This window comes from Pezoporus wallicus, unplaced genomic scaffold, assembly GCF_028554395.1.
Source record: "Pezoporus wallicus isolate ANWC-B61680 ecotype Strahan unplaced genomic scaffold, APGP_CSIRO_Pwel_v1 contig_360, whole genome shotgun sequence".
Classification (NCBI taxonomy): Eukaryota; Metazoa; Chordata; class Aves; order Psittaciformes; family Psittacidae; genus Pezoporus; species Pezoporus wallicus.
The window spans coordinates 3,455,991-3,472,666 of NW_026640059.1; the positions used below are offsets into that span (position 1 = coordinate 3,455,991).

Consider the following 16,676-nt stretch of genomic DNA (forward strand, 5'->3'; position numbering starts at 1 on the left):
CGTGTTAGTGATGGACATCTTATTCCTGTCAAACAATGGCCCATGCAGTGGCTAGTGATGATACTAGAGAGCCACGTAGGAAACACAGATATTAGTATAAAACAAACACAGACTAAGTAGCAGTGTAAATGGGGCATGCAAAAACGCATTTTGGAGACACAAGCAAAAGTTACGTGAGAAAACGTGCTTCAAAAGCAAACTTACTGAATCAGGATTGCACAAGGCATAGGTCATTCCTCGCATCTTGGAAACATAAGATTGCACAGGAGGAATTCTTTAAACGCACTGCAAGGCAGCATGGTATTACTATATTTACTTGTTATTCATGGTAAAGCAGTACTACCAGTGCTAAAATTGAGAGCCTATTATTATACAAAGTATGTCGGCTGAGTGCAAACGTCCTTGCTGTCAGTGTTTGCCCACTAAATACAAAAGATTGTCAGGGTTGGGAGGCTTATAAAACATGTGGAGAATGAACACATCCACCTGAGCCAGAAGTCATGGGTTGAGACATATTCCCTTGGCCACTAACAGGAAATGTTGGGACAAATATTTTTCTTGAGCAGGAACAGGCAAACCCATTTCTCACGAAAAAGCAGTTTCTTCTAGACTAGATGTGGAGTGTTGAACAGTGGAGTAGCACACTGGTGTCAGCATGAGTCAGATACAAAAAACTTCATCCAGGACTCCTGAGCTGTATGGTCACCTTCATGTTGGTACATTAACAGCAGAAACCTGCCCTGAAGGCCTTCTGAGAAATGGGTCCATGTACAGTAGCAGAAGGAAAATGAAGTAACTGTGTAATTTCTCTCTGGAATGGATCTTTCTCTCAAGACAACCTCCACTTTTGTAATCACCTTGATTCTGAGGAACTGACTTCAGAATTTGTCGCTGTTGATGTTCTGATTTCTCTTCTTTCTCCCTACTTTATGTCTTTCAATTCACTGCCATTACCATTAGATTTCCAAGTATTTTTGAGTCTTTCCAAACCCCCAAGTGCAACGGTATCCTCACCACTTTTATACATTCCCTCCTTCATCTTCTGGCATTTCATGCTTTCCCTCAGCATAATCAGTTTTCAGGCTACCATCTCCCTCAGCTCTGTGATGGAGAGGTGAGACCAGAAGTTGCTGTAATTCCTTTAATCACTGCTTTATTTTATGAGGACTAGAAAAAGGAGGAGTGGGGGGAAAACAACAAGAAGACTTCCTTTTTATGCTTCTTCTCTGTCTGGTGCTTTATGCTTTATATTTAAGCTTCAGAGACGGTAGAAGAGAGAAAAGAGTCCAGGACATAGAATGGGTTTTGTTTTAACCCTCTTCTTTCTGATCTCAACAACTGTTCATGATTCAGCCAAATAACCAAGACTTTAACTAGGAACCAAGCCTGGAGTATCTGTTCCAAGGGGAGCCTTGGTCCACCCTGTTTCAGTTTACTGCAGCAGTAACCCACCTCCTGTTCACTGGTGTATTTTCTTTTCTCTTCCTTCGCAGAGCCGAAAGCAAGTTGCAGATTAGGTCGATCTGCATCCACATCAGGTGTACCTCCTCCATCCGTTACTCCGCTCAGGCAAGCCAGTGATCTTCAGCAGAGCCAGGTACCATCGTTAGCCAATCGTGAATGACTTCATGTGCTGCAACATGCCAAATGTTTCTCACCTCTGTGTCTGTCATTTGTTACACTAAATGATTTTTTTGGGTCTTGTCTTTGTTTTCTGTGCGTGTGCGTGCATCTGTGTGTGCGCATCTCTCACTGGCAATGAAATTCCACTGGCTGCAGCCAGTTGAAGTTTCTTTGCTCTTAATTCTCTGTATCCTTTTCTGTCTTCATTCTGTAATATAATTGTAGTAGAACTGTACTGTATGAACTGGCTGGGGTTTTAATTTTTTCATGTTTACTGTACTTTTTTACTGTCTTTAAAATTTATCAAGCTTTGATAAATTTAATCTGTTTTTATGTAAATTTCTTTTAAATGTCTAAAGCACTTGCACCATTGTTTGTCAATGACTTGTACATACCTGACTTCTGCCCAGTTGTACTTTAATATTTGTGCCAGTCTCACATTTGTTTTGAGCTTAATGCATGATTGTATTACACTGTGATTTATCACTGTCCTGAAAACTGCTCTTACAGCAAGTTATTTTGTTTAGTTAAGGCAGCTAGACTCCCTCCATCTATAGGCCATGTAATGCTTTTATAGGACTATTAAATAGTCCACTGTAGTTATATTTATTGTGTATTGTTAGGAATCAAAAACCAAATCAAAGGAGTAATGTCTCCTTGTATCTTAAACAGAGGTACTTTTTTTTCCCTCATCAAAACCAAAAATGCCACATAGACCCTTGGGAAAGAAATGAAAGTGTTTGGATTTGGCAAATTTCTCCAGTAGTAAGAAAATGGAAAAGAAATAAAGACATGGGAAACCTATACTTACCTTTATTTTATATGCTAATACTGACATTGTATCATTTTGCTGCGCAGACCTGTATTATTAGTTTGACAGAACTAACTGCTGAGAGTAGCAATTGAGAGAAGAGGTTTCACTTAAACATAATGTGAATGCCTTCTGTCAAGCTCAAAGCACTCCAGTATTGTGTCACTTCTGTGTACATGTACAAGGACGGGCCTACACATCACTGTGTATGTGTATGCACAGAGACAGATATATATGTATATATGTATGCATACATATATGTATGCATACACACAAACACCCTTATTTAGGTGGAAAATTTTCGATTGGCTTTCAGGGAATTAGATCCTAAAATCCTATTGAATTTCAGTGAGATTTGAGTGTAAAACTCCTTGAGGCTTGCTTTGCAATATTCACATACTTAAGTTGTTTGTAGCTTGGTGAGTTGCTTCTAAGAGGTCTTGACCAAAGTAGAGACCAGAAGAGTAAGGTTGATTTACTCAACCCAGACAGCCAACTGCTGTTAGGAAGGTTGTATTCGGGTAGCCTAGTCCATGCAGGTTAAAATTCTTTCACCTGCAAAACTAATGCTATTGTATTACTTCTGAGCCCTGCTGGACACAATGCCTAACAGAACAGCATATTTTACAGAAGAAAATCAAACCCATAATGGAGATTCAAAATGACAGCCTATTTAAACACCATGTCAGGTGTTCCTTTAAAGGAAGAAAGTAGGGCAATTGTACTTGGCAAAAGTTTTGAGTATCCCAATGTTCATGTGGTATATGACGCTTTGCTGGTTACTTAGTGGCAAAGGCACATAGTGTGTTTTGAAGGGATTTCAGTCTCTCAGTTCATATTAAGAACTAAACAATAAGCCTTGAAAGCAGAAGCTGATGTGATAGAAGAGATAATGAGGCTTTTAGAAGCTGCAGCCAGGGTTCACTGAAACTGTGGAGGAAAAATCCACCTCACTTCATACAGAAGAAAGGAACAAAGATAAGAGGAATTTTCAAGTGACTGTAGAGGGTGATCTTGTTAATTGAATAATGTATGGTATGGACATGGCTTCATGAAAAACAAGAAAAACTGGTAAAAGCTTTTTCTTCCTGTAAGTCTTCCCTTCAAGCTGTCAATCTCTTACTGTCCATCTATTAAGTTGTCATTTATTATGATGGCATAATTTTTTAAAGGTGTGGATTTGACCCTGATTCCAGTGAAATGACAAAAATCTTCTTATCTCCATGGCAGATACAAACATTACTTTGATTATGTTCTTTATACACCTCTTCTATCCTAATGTGCAAATAATCTATGACAGGTGAAATGTGTTTGGAAATGGCTGGGTTGTTAGCCAGTCTGAATCTGGCATACAGGGTATTTATTTCCATGTGCTGTGGCTATTGATTGTATTGATACTGGTTTCCTTAACCACATCATAATCAGCAGTTAGACTTTGCAAAATATTGAGAGGACATATCCTGTTGTCTTCCTGTTTGATGATGAGCTGGGCACAGCTAACATTCGTACAGGGGTACAAGAGCTGGGAAAAGGCAGATTACTATTAATCAGTTTCTCAAATCCTCATGGATCCCAAACTGATGTTTTCCAAAATATTTAACTTGTGGAAAAGAAATCATATTTACAACTGAGCTCTCAAGGCGCATCATTTTTTGGTACAGAATCATTCAAGGAAGTGGTGAGGATGCTTGGCATTTAAAAATAGGTCTGATCTAAGGAAATATGTATTGTAATTCCAATCAAATATCAGCTAAGTATGTATCTATTGACATTTAACTCCCCTATGCCTTATTTTCTTGTTTGTTTATTGGTGTAGGAATTGTGAGGATTAACGAGTTAATACTCACAGAACATATTAGTGGCGTGTTGATGGTAAGCATTATAATGGTCACCTATAAATAAAAAGAAAGAGCTTACAAGCAGAGGTTAATTATGTGGCTGGTCTCTAATAGAGAGCACTTTGAAGTTCTGAAGTGTAGCAGCAGCCAGCAGTTACCAACAGGCTGAGCCAGACAGAGAGCGTGCCAATTTGTGCTTAGTTCTGGTAAATGGTGAGAGCATTTTGAAAGAGCTGGTTGCAGGAAGTAACCTTGGATAAAGCTGTGAATTGACTCAATTCAAACTGAAAGGTAAACAGAAGTTTATCTTGGACCTGAAGTTATTGATTGTGTAAGTACAAAGTTTAAGAAATGAAGAAAGTAGCAGAGGAAGTCAAGTGTGGAGCTTGGAAATGTAATATAGCAGATGCATAGGATATATTTGAGCTACAGAAGTGTCATATAGCTGTATTCCCTAAATACATATCTTAATACAGATGTCCTAAAGAGAGGCGTGTAAGTAGCAGAGAAGTTTTTTAGGTATCACAGAACGTAATGCCTTGTAAAGACAGGAAGGAAGAAGGAAAGAAGGAAACTTTAAAAGGGAAGGAGCAGGCTGTCCCCATGTGCCAAAAGATGAGCAAGCAGGGAAGAAGACAGGCCTGGCTAAACAGAGACAGCTTTGGCTGGAACTCAGGGGAAAAAAGGAGAGTTTATGACCTTTGGAAGAATGGGCAGGCAGCTCAGGAGGACTACAACGATGTCATGAGCTTATGCAGGGAGAAAATTAGGACTAAAGCCCAATTAGAAGGTAATCCAGCTACTGCTGTAAAGGAGAATAAAAAATGTTTCTATAAATACATTAGCAACTAAAGGGGAGGGTTAAGGAGACTCTTCGTCCTGTATTGGATAAGGGGGGAAACACAGTGACAATGGATGAGGAAAAAGTTGATACTTACTGCCTTCTTTACTTCAGTCTTTAATGGTAAGAGCAGTTATTCTCTGGGTACCCAACCCGCTGAGCTGGATGATGGAGGCAGATTGAAGCACCCGTAATCCGAAGGGAAATGGTCAGTGGCCTGCTACACCACTACACCAGTCTATGGGGCTGGATGAGATCCACCCAAAGGTACTGAGGGAGCTGGTGGAAGGGCTCACTGAGCCACTTTCCATCATTCATTGGCAGTCCTGGCTAACCGGAGAGATCCCAGTTGACTGGAAGTTAGGAAATGTGATACCCGTCTACAGGAAGGGCCAGCAGGAGGATCTGGGAAGCTACAGATGTTAGTGCTGGGGAATGTTCTGAAGCAGATCACCTTGAGTGCTGTCATGTGTCACATACAGGACAACCAGGTGATCAGGCCCAGTCAGCATGGGTTTATGAAAGGCAGGCCCTGCTTGGCTAACCAGATATCCTTCTATGACAAGGAGACCTGCTTAGTGGCTGAGGGGAAGGCTGTGGATGTTGTCTACCTGGATTTAGTGAAGCCTTTTGCATGTTTCCCACAGCATTTTCCTGGAGAAACTGGCTTGGATGGGAATACACTGGGTAAAAAAACTGGCTGGATGGCTGAGCCCAGAGAGTGATGAGGAATGCAGTTAATTCCAGTTGGTGGCCAGTCACAAGTGGTGTTCCCCTGTCACTGTGGTGCTTGACATAGTTTGGTAGTGGAGTTGGCAGTGCTAGGTTGGACTTGATGATCTTAAGGGTCTTTTCCAATCTAAATGAGTCTATGGTTCTGTGATTCTGTAAACATTCTCCAGTATTAGCAGAGAGCTTGCAGGGAATGGAAAAATGTTCTAGAAAGTCAGAGATAAGAAATGTGTGAACAACATTAGAAATAGTGAAAGTATGGTCTGAATTTGGCCTTTATATGGAAATAGAAACAAGTACCAGTCATTTGTAGCCATCCAGGTGGACAGAGAACAGAAGAAATTAACCACCATAGGAAGTTTATAAAGTAGACTAAACATGGTCCAAGGATTGGCCCAATAAATATCTCATCACCCATGCTGCTGGAGCCTCTGTGCTGGCACCTGAGATTTCTGCAGCAGGCATTGTCAGGTGTTTCACCCTGCAGTAGTCAAGCCTCAGTCATAACAGGCGACAGGGAACAAAATTGTTCACTTACGTAAAGCAAGCAAGATTTGGAGTCACATGTATGACTGTGATCCAGTGATCTTTACTTGCATCCTGGCATTCTCCACATCTTCACCTCAGGGTAACAAAGGATTATGCTCTATCAATGGACTCAAAACCCCCTGTCGCATAAAGGGTATATGGGCACTGAGCATATCTGTCACAAAAGAAGAAAACTTATCAAGCAGCCTGCACGGTGGAAGTCCCACTGCTGGAGAGCAGAACATCTCACATCTGTGGTTTGAATGTACATAACATCACCCCTAGGTCACTGCCAGGTTTCTCCGAAACAGTCTTCAGCACACCAAAACCCCACTGGTTCTCATTTTAACATAAAGGAGCCAATATAACTACAGATTTTTTGCTGCAAATGAATTTTGCAAAGTTAACTTTGTTTTCATGAAGATGCAGGTAGCTGCTGGAAAAACACGTGTATTAAGCTGCATAGCAGCACAGCAGTGCATGTTCATAATGAAGATCCACGATCTGACAGGAAATACATGCTTTGGAAACAAAACTCCTGATAGTTACAGTGTGATATTTGAGCTTTTCTGCAAAGCAGAGACTATTTTCAATCAGATTTCTGCAAAACTGAGTACTTTATCTGCAAATGTACAGCCTCTCTTCATGCTGCCTGTTAATTACTGGCTTTTCAGTGGGAAGACAGCACTGTCCTTCACTGTTGCCTCCGTAAGGTATGCTATCTTAATTCCGAAGGTTGCATGCCTCTTAAGGTCTGGTGTCTTCTTGTGGGGAGGACCAGGCAGGAATATCTAGCTCCAATTTTAGTAATGAAAGAAGGTTTCAACTTTACAGTGATGATCAAAGTGAAATCCAGAAGCCATGCTGAGATTAGAAGGAATAACTCAGAGAAGGCAATGAAGATACACGGACGCCTATGAAATAAGGATTTTCAGCTTGCACTGAAGGAATGAAGAAGAAGCTAGAAAATACATCAGAATCGGCACTGATTGGTTTTGTGGCTTAGTTTTTTAGTTCATTACGTGCCTGGTGAGACCCCAGCAAGCTGAGATGGCATTTTAATTCTCCCATCCAACACCATCAGTGAACATGACACAGAAGGCCCAACTGTGGATGAACTATTACCTTCCAAAACTGACGATAGCTTTCATTTATTTTATGATTTATCTGAATATAAGATAGCAAAGGGGAAAGACCTCCCATTCAAGAATGGATTTGACCATGTACTTGTTTTCTTGTACCAAATGAAGCGAATGCATTTGAATGCATTTGAGTATGTACTTTGATAGGCAAGAATTTTAGATACAAGTTGGCTCTTTAAGTTTGTGTTTAGGTAGCGAAATAATGAAATGGAGTCATAGAAGGAGCAACTGTATTTTTCAGCAGAGATCTATCCTACCTACCTCTGAGATGTCTAAATCAGGGGTATAATACAGGTTCCCTGTGGGTTGTATGAAGAGAGGCGCTTGCGGAGGGGATTCACTGAGCTGAGCCCTCAGTGTCCACATACAGCTGCTGCATGTCTGTTACCTCAGATAACCCGGTAATTTATCCTCCTAATTTAACCAGCTCTGTCAGCTGTGGGAAGCTAGCAGGGGTCATTCCTGCTCTGTGCCTGCTAGAGGCTCCTGGACATTTAGCACTGAACAGATAACAGTCGTTAAAATTTCTATTGCTAGGGATAGGCATTTATAGCTTTTCAGACTTAATCCACGAGCGCTGTTAGGAAGCGGCTGTACTTATGGCATGGCTGGGTCCTCCTGACAGTTAATCTTTGAAATGACTTGCTTTTGGCATCTTGATGCCAGGCTTTGTAGTCTGACTTGTGAGCAGTGCCCAGGAGACAGCAGGCACCTGAAGTGGTGCTCAGGTGGGTGGGCTGTGCTTGTGTTTGGTGTTTGACCGCAGTAAGGGAGCTGGTTTAAGGGAATGGAAATCCAGGCTTTGCAGAGTCATAGAATCATAGAATCATCAACTGTTTTGGGTTGGAAGGGACCTTAAGGGTCATCTGGTTCCACCTCCCTTCCGCAGGTGGGAACACCTTCCACTAGACCAGGTTGCAGTCCTAAAAGCAGGAGACCAGGATTTTTCCAGCATAGTTTTCTAATGTATTAACATAGGTAAAGAAGTAGAAGACACACTTTCTACTTCAAGTATGCAGCTGGAAGGGGTTTTGTCACTGTCCAGTTGGTCTGAGATAGGTGTAATGTGCACTGGTTTGTGTTCTGCAGAAACATGAGAAAACGCCCTCTTCATTGTTTGGGTTTGTGCCGGAGAAGCCCTGGACAAAAGTGCACTTTAACAGCTGCTCACACTGAACAGTTTGGAAAGTCCGAAGCACTGGGGAAAGCTTTATTTGCCTCAGCGCTGGGAACTCGAGGCAGGGTGCCCACCCGGGGCAGCCGAGGTGGGGAAGCGGTGGGACGCTTCGGGCAGCTCGGTTCTGTGCGCGGTCTACCCCACCTCGCTGCTCCGGGCGGGCGGCTGCAGCCCTGTGTTGGGGGGATCCCGCTCCGCCCCACTCCGCTCCGTTCTGCGAGCCCGTGGCGCCGCCTGGCGGCCTCATCCCGCACTGCGCCACCCGCCGAGCCGAGCGGGAGGGCTTCCCCCGAGGAAATCCCTCGAGAAGGCAGAGAGGGCGCTGCCTCCCTGCCCGGCTTGCGGGGCTCCTGCTTCTCACAGGCAGTGCCAAAGGGAAGGGCTAAGCCCCTTCAGACCCTGTAGGAACTGCACCCGATTTTTCTAGAAGGTTATTTATTTATTTATTTGTATGTATTTATTTATTTGTTTGTTTATTTATTTATTTAAGAATCACATACTCATAGAATGGTTCAGAAAGGACCTTAAAATCATCTATTTCCGACCCCCCTGCCTGTGCCGTTTGTTTTTTTTTCTTTCACTGCTGGCTGGAATCTTAAGTGTTGCATCAAATAATGGCAGGAATCGTTGTGCAGGAATCGTTGGAAGCTGGTACTCTCATGCTGCCACTCCAGCCCCACACACAGTACAGCCTGGCACCTGGCATCAGGAGGGAGGGAAGGAGGAGGCCCGCACCAGCCCTACCTGCTAAATCCCAAATCCTTCCACAGAACAGCTTAGAGAATGTTTTGTTTTAAGACTCGATATTTAGGTGCTAACTGATATTCAGTTAAAACACACATTTTATCATGGGGGAAAAAAATACCTAGAATTAAAACTGATGTGAGACCTTATTTTCAGGGCAGCTATTATTTAATTTTGTGCTCCAGCTGAAAAATCCTGAACACATTCCAATTGTCCTGTTTCGAAACGAAAGATGGAAGGGAAATACAACAAAGAAAAAGCTGAGCTATATTTAGCTGCTCTCCACGTGCATTCCTAGGGCAATGCCCTGTAGTTTATGTGCAGTGGGGAACTTATAAAACTTCAGAGGAATAATTTAGACTTGAATTTTGACTAGTACTGAGTACTCTGCAGCAATGCAGCTGAGTATTTGTCTCATTCTAAGTTCACAAATAACTCTGTTCTGGGTCAACTAAATATCCTAAGTCCAGCTCTTGGTGCCTCTAGCCTTACGTGTGTATACGAAGAATATTATAGTCCTTGTAAGATTGTGTTTGCTCTGTAATTACTGAATGCAAGAAGCGTACATTGTTACTATTGTGGCTATAATTATTTTTGAAGGCACATAGACAAAGTACTTCCCCAATGAATTAGCATCTTCATGCTTTAACTGGCAAATGTGCATCCAAAAGCATATCAGCACTATGCTACTCTGTGAGCATAAACAAAGCATTTGTGCTCTTCTGTTCTTTTCAGCTTAAAGTTGCCGTTTTCCCCAGCAATAGTGTACCAGAGTTCAAAGCAGCCAGTAAACACCCTGCAGTTGTTGGGCATCATAGCAGGGCTGGACTCCGGGTGGCTGCGTTTAATGTTCCATACCTGATCACAGCAGTCTTTTTCAAATATCCATTATATGGAAGAAACACAGCCATTGCAGGTAGATGGAGAATTCTGTAGACTGATGTACTCTTTCATCCTGTTTGAACACTAGGGAAATGGTAACAACGACAAAAAAAAGGGTGCTACTAAGAGAATCCGTATCTGCTACATGGAATAAACCTGTGTCATCGCTCAGTACTATAAATCTTTGCTAGATGCTCTGCTTAACAAATCACAACTGGAAACTAGCATCAGACTCCAGTGACTGTGCTTTTGTGGTTCCAGTAATGCAGAAGGATTTGCAATGAAAATTGCAAAATGTGCTGCTGGTTAAAAACCTCAGGGGGGATGTAGTTCCAAATTCCTATTCAAGAGGCATAGCTAATGACACTCTGGTATGACTTTCTCTGTCCCTCTTTTTTCCTCGAAAAAGTTTTGAAAGTCTATTGTGTATTTTGGATGTAGAATAGCAAAACATATGAAACAATTCATGGCTTGGTGGCAGTCGTTTTCTTCTCTCTGTGTGTAAATGTCAAGTGTTCTCCTTCAGCTGCAACGCCTCTGAGATCTCTGTGCTCCTGGAGCCAAGATTATGGTTGTTCCTTTTTGATACTTGATGTTTTTCTTCATTCAAAGTGTATGTCCACAGTGCGGGAACAGTGCCATGCTACCCCCTCTTAGTAGCTTCTAGTTCTGCCTGTAAAGCTATTCACTTACAGGGACTTAATTACTCCTTATGTTTAACCATCACCTTTAATAAGGCTTGGGATGGTCACTGGATCCGAAACCTGCTTGATGTTGGCCACTAGGATCTACTGCAATAATGTTTGTGATGGAGTCTAAGAGTTGGAGTCATAAGTAAGGTCCTGTGTTGGTAGACAATGTGTCGAAAGACTATCCTTACACCAAGGATTTGTAAGCTCAGTGTAATAGACGAGAAAGTAAGCAGTCACAGATAGTAGATTGGTAAGTATGTGACTGTCAGATATTGCTTAGGCTTTGGTTTGTGTGAAATTAGAAAGTGCAGAAACTATTTGGGGTGCAATCTACTGTATCTTTGACAGGGATTTTAGTCAGGTTTATATGCCACTACTACAGTGAAATGTATTTGAATGTCTAAAACAGGAAAGCCAGGGAAATTTTACTAGGAGCATTTTACAAATGATGTCTCTCCCAGATGGCTCTCGCGTGGAGAAGCCTTTAGTGTCTGTGTAGATGAAAACAAGTAAATGCAGACATAGACTGGATTTTGTGGTTTTGCAAATAAGCTGGGAGGAGGAAACTCCTCTGGGTCCTACCTGGGAGGAAAGGCTACGGGGTACAGAGAGAAACCCCCAGCACAATCACTTCAGTGATGAGACATGGGCCAGCATTCACCTTGAGATGATGTCTGGATTTGATGAGCATGTGGCCTGAGTGCATTTGAAAACCCATAGGATTTTGCCTTCTTGTTCAGACTGAATGCTCACGACAGTCACGGGTGAGTCATCGCACTGACCGCCACCACCGAGAAAGAGGTGCCGGGTGCGACCTGCGCCCTGAGGTGCCGCACAGCCTCCTGGGGAGTTTGCACTGCTGAAGATCTAAAATGGATTTCAAAGTACGCTTTTGTGCCTTTATGAAGTGCAGCAGAGCCCCATGCCCACGAGAGGGAGTGGTTGGATTGCTTTACACAGGGTTGTTTTTACGCAGCAAGGACAAATCTCTTGCACACGCGAAGGCAAAATTCTGCTGTCGTCAGCCCAGCTAAATATGCTGTCAACAATTTGGATGAGAGCAGCAACAAGAATTTTAATGCGTTAGGAAAGGCTCCACATTGCACTGTGTTGAGTTTCAGCTTGTATCTGGTCTTACGTAATCAGTGCATGGGTCCAGAGCAGTGCAAATTGTTGCTAAATATACAAACTGCAAATAGAGATTGCTCCTTAAAAAAGAAAGGAAGAAAAGGAAATGCAAACCTTGAAGTGGATGGAATTGCTACATCCATCATCCCTCACCTCAAAGGCACGCCTGACTGATCGGCATGAAAAGCAAATGTGTCAAAGCTGTCTTCTGTTGGCAGGCAGCCCTTCTGTTGCTGTCCCAACATCTTTTCTTCATCGTTCAGCTGGGCTGGTCATGCAGCAGAAGCAGGTCACTGCATTGCTGAGTCCTACACTGCCAGCACTCTGATTTAAGAGCATGAGAGAGTGCATGCTTGGCAGCCCTCACACCCCCAAAGTGGTCTCTGATCCATCACATGCAGAGGTGGATCTGAGCATGCACTGCTATTGTGGAAGGTCCCAAGGCCCAAGCATGGCTTTGGTGACTCTCTTTCTCCGTACTGCTCAATAGCATGGGGTTTAGGTACAAAAAAGACGTGTCAGGGAGAAGAAGTGATGGGTGAAAGCAGGTGAGCCGTAGGAAAAATAATGCTACAGAGAGGGTATCAGACATGGGAACAGAGTGACCTGTCTCTGAACACTAGATCTAGAGTCTGTCCTCATACCTTTCCTCACCCTCAAGTGCTGGGCTGGCTGCCACTATTTCAGCTGCAATGGAACAGAGTGGGAGTAAGAATATTCCATTACCTTACTCTGATCTCTTCTTGTTCTTGCACGGGTTTTTAAGCTTGCCAGCAGAGTACAGAAAGAGACCAGTTTCCTCACAGAAGATGTTGAAACCTTTCAAATGCAGCAATATTCTGATAAAGACTGAAGTACAGCATTTATGAGGGGTTTTACTTGCCACTCAACATTTTTTTACTGTCTTTACCTAGTTGTTTCTCAGATTGTGAGTGACAATTTCTTTAGTAGGCATAGGACAAGCATGAGAAGATCTCATCTGCAGGGTCTGCGGTTGCAGCGTGTTGTTATGTTGTACCTGGTTTTGATAGCGTTGGGACAAAGTACTGAAAAAGCAGTCTTACCTCAAAAGAGAAGTTTATGGGAAAGATGCCACAGTTGATGCAGCACAATGCAGGTGGTTGCTCCCTGGAAGGTGAGGTGCCCCCACAGCCCTGGAAGTTGTTCAGAAATCGGTGGGAACTGTGTGCCTCTGGAGCCTGAGGGTTCAGATATGCGGCAACAACCAAGCTTGTCCTTTGACCCAGAACATTCTTTTGAGAGTCACGCACAGGTATGTAGGATGTAACATGGCATACACTGAAAAAAATAACTAGTATTTCCAGTGAAAAAGTTTTGCAAGTTGGTGAGCTGGGAAGGTACGTGCCTTGGAAGTCTTACGGCATCACTGAACAAGTGTTCCTAAGCTGTAATGAGCTCTTGCAGCTCATTAAACACCGAATGAGTGAGATCACTGTTCTGTCCTGTCCTACCTACAACAAGAAACTAAAAATGATATGGATGTTCTTCAACTCATTATTAGCTGCTCTTACAGCATTGACCATGTTTATACTAAAAGTCAGTAACAACTTGCAGTAATAATAAACAAACATGTAGTGTAATTTATGTGAGAAGGTTTCATTCCAAGCATCCATGAGTTTTCAGCAGAGGAATTTGATTTGGTAGCATTCCTTCCTCTTCAGGGAATCTCTCTTTAAGGTGTTTGTCATAAATTTACTTATTCTCTTCTAAAACTTGTAAATTCACTTCAAAACTTGTTCTGAGACTTTTGTGTGCAAACAGTTAGCTTAGTCACGTTAAGAAGGATGCAGTACCAGAACAATAGCGATTGCTAAGTTTATTTCAAATGGTCTTGTAACCACTATTGAAGACATTGTGCCTTGGTTAAAAAATCCTAAAAAAAACGCAACCCACAAGCATGCAATTTCCTTCCTTCCCCCCCCCCCCTTTTCTGTGTGTATTTGTGTTTAACTCAGGGCAAGAATTTTATAATATTTAAAGGAAAAAATAGAAATAAAAATGGCATGAATTCATGGAAGCATGGGTTTATATATAGGCATTCTCTGGAAGTAAACCAAACATTCTGTACTCTAGGTAGAACAACCTTTCTAGTCTGCTCATATGCATTTCTGTCCCCTCCATGTGCCCCCACTGTCTTACCTCTTTTGTATATGAACTGAATGTATTGTACCAGGTTTCTGTTGGAACTGTGGGTGCCTGATGCATAAAACATGGCACGGAACAGCAAGGTTTACCCCACCATCTGCATTACATTACAAACCATTCAAGCTTTGTTCTCATGGTTGTCACCATTCCACCAGACTCTTTTGGTGTTTGTATAGCCTTATACAGTATATTGCACTTACTGTACCTGTATAGTATCTCGTCTGTATACTGTATGCACATAAATATGTATATTCACCCATGTATGTATGTATAGTATGTTTATATATCTCTGTATATGTGTGTTTGTTCATAGTCTCTCACTAGAAATGTGTGGCTATTCATAAACATTATGTGTATGCCAATTATAAAAAGGTATGAATGCCAGCACCCACTTTTGATAACCTACTTTTTTTTTCCCATTTTGTCTTGTTAAACAATGAAAATAAAAATGTCATGTATTTTAAATGAGAACTTTAAAAGATTATTATTTTTACTAATGTTAAGGTTTCCAGTTCTTCAGAATGATGATTTGAACAGATCCAAAATTGCAAAGATACTTATGTTTCTCATGGCAGTTTTCTGTGTTTGAAAGGTTGAAAAATGTTTGGGAACAGTCCTCACTGTATAGTTTTGGTTCTATGTGCCTTATGCTGTTCAAGCTCCTAGGTGTAGAAATGCCCTTAACCAGATAGACTCCCATGCTGCAAATCCTGACTGTTCACATGTGGGACTTGCAATAAGTCAAGGGTGATATACATCTGTAATGTCTTGCATGTATAAATACTGGTATTAGAAGGGCCTTAGGCTGGAAAGAAAAGTTTCTCCCGTGCAGGTGAGCCTTAGGAAAGGCTGGAAATACCTTATTTATAAGTCAATTTTATGGGAACACTGTGGCCACTATTTGTCAGAACTCTTATGCTTTGCGTTCCACAGGAACATATAATTGCCAATTGATTAGGCATTTATTAAAACAGTCATTTACTAGTTCTCTGTAAAATTATTCTTAATCAGCACACAACTTGTACGTAGGCCTCGAGGCAGCAAAGCACTGGCTTATCTTAAATAGCAAAATATCCCTGTAAATCAAGGGGATGACAGATACATATTTTTCAGTTGAGCACATGTTTGTTATTCAGTGAATTGGAGCTTCAATGATAATCATGTGTGTTTCTCTATGAGACCTGTGAGTGATAAATTTGCTTCCTTTACAGTTAGTATTATCATTGTGCTAACTTGTCCAGCTGGATCGGTGTCAGTGTGTAGTAAGTTACTGCAGCAGAGTGGCAGCAGCTACTCAGGAAAATCTCAGAAGACAGATCTTCATGCAGGAAATACTAAGGAACTTGTAGGATGACAGAGGCACTGCTAGGAAGAGCCTTCACCCCAGCTAAGATCACATAATAGAAAATCCTCTTCAATGTTTAATTTAAAGATACAGGGTTAAATTCTGACCTCATGCATGTCAATGGCAAATTCCCAGTTCACTCATAAGCTATAATTGGAACGTCCAAGGAATGCTTTTCCTCAACAAAATATAGGATGGGGAAAGGACACATTCCACTAATGGGTCTTGGTGTTTATGGGCCTGATCTCAACCCTTTGCAAGTCAGTGGCAATGAGTGGACACTTGGGTTTTGTTTGCCCATCTCTTTTTCTAAAGTCTGCAAAAGCACATGTACTATCTGGGGTTTATAATCACAATTGTATAATTCACAATGGGAAAGAATAAAAATGAGAAAAGACACAGCAATATGCATTTTTTTAATTTAATATTGGTCAGATCATGGCTCTTGCCTGATTTTTGTGCCAAATGCTAAAACACAAACATAATCAAACAGTGCTCTTTTGCTGGTTGACAGTTTGTTTGCTTACATTAAGATGATGTGTGTATATAGGTTAACACAGAGCTTAACACTTTGTTCACTATGTATTGTCATTAGTTGTTCCTTTTAAGATAGGTAGTTAAATTTCCTCCTTGCTCTAGAGATCTAAGTCGAGTTTGCCCACTCACTCCCTGTGGGGGAGGCTGCAAGCAAAGCCCTGTTTCAGCAGACCTGTACTTGTGGTTTAGTGTGTTGCAGTCTTCTCAATGGGTTAATGCCAATTCAGTGTCACAGACTGTATCAGCCAATGCCATCCTTTTGGAGTTGCCTTCTAAACAGAACAGCAGGAACAAGGTGCAGGGAACCACTGCACCCAGTGAATGCCATTTTCTCAAACATGTGGATGCCAGTGTTAGTTTCTTTCCTGTATCCCAGCTATTCAGCATATCAGGAAATTCAGCGTGTCTGTATTAGATTTGGGTACTATATTGTCTAGCAATTTCTGATATAAATGAAATTGCATGATGTTGCTGTGAGGGTAGAGCAGAT

The 16,676-nt window shown here is 41.8% G+C and overlaps 1 protein-coding gene across 3 annotated transcripts in view; it reads left to right on the forward strand.

The window, feature by feature from the left end:
- The window catches only part of NYAP2 (neuronal tyrosine-phosphorylated phosphoinositide-3-kinase adaptor 2), a 140,615-nt gene that overhangs the window by 112,012 nt on the left and 11,927 nt on the right, over positions 1 to 16,676 (forward strand). For all 3 annotated transcript variants that reach the window (XM_057417145.1, XM_057417146.1, XM_057417147.1), the window contains one exon: positions 1,494 to 1,597. In XM_057417145.1, coding sequence (XP_057273128.1) covers positions 1,494 to 1,597 — 104 coding nt within the window. The remainder of the gene's footprint in view (positions 1 to 1,493; positions 1,598 to 16,676) is intronic.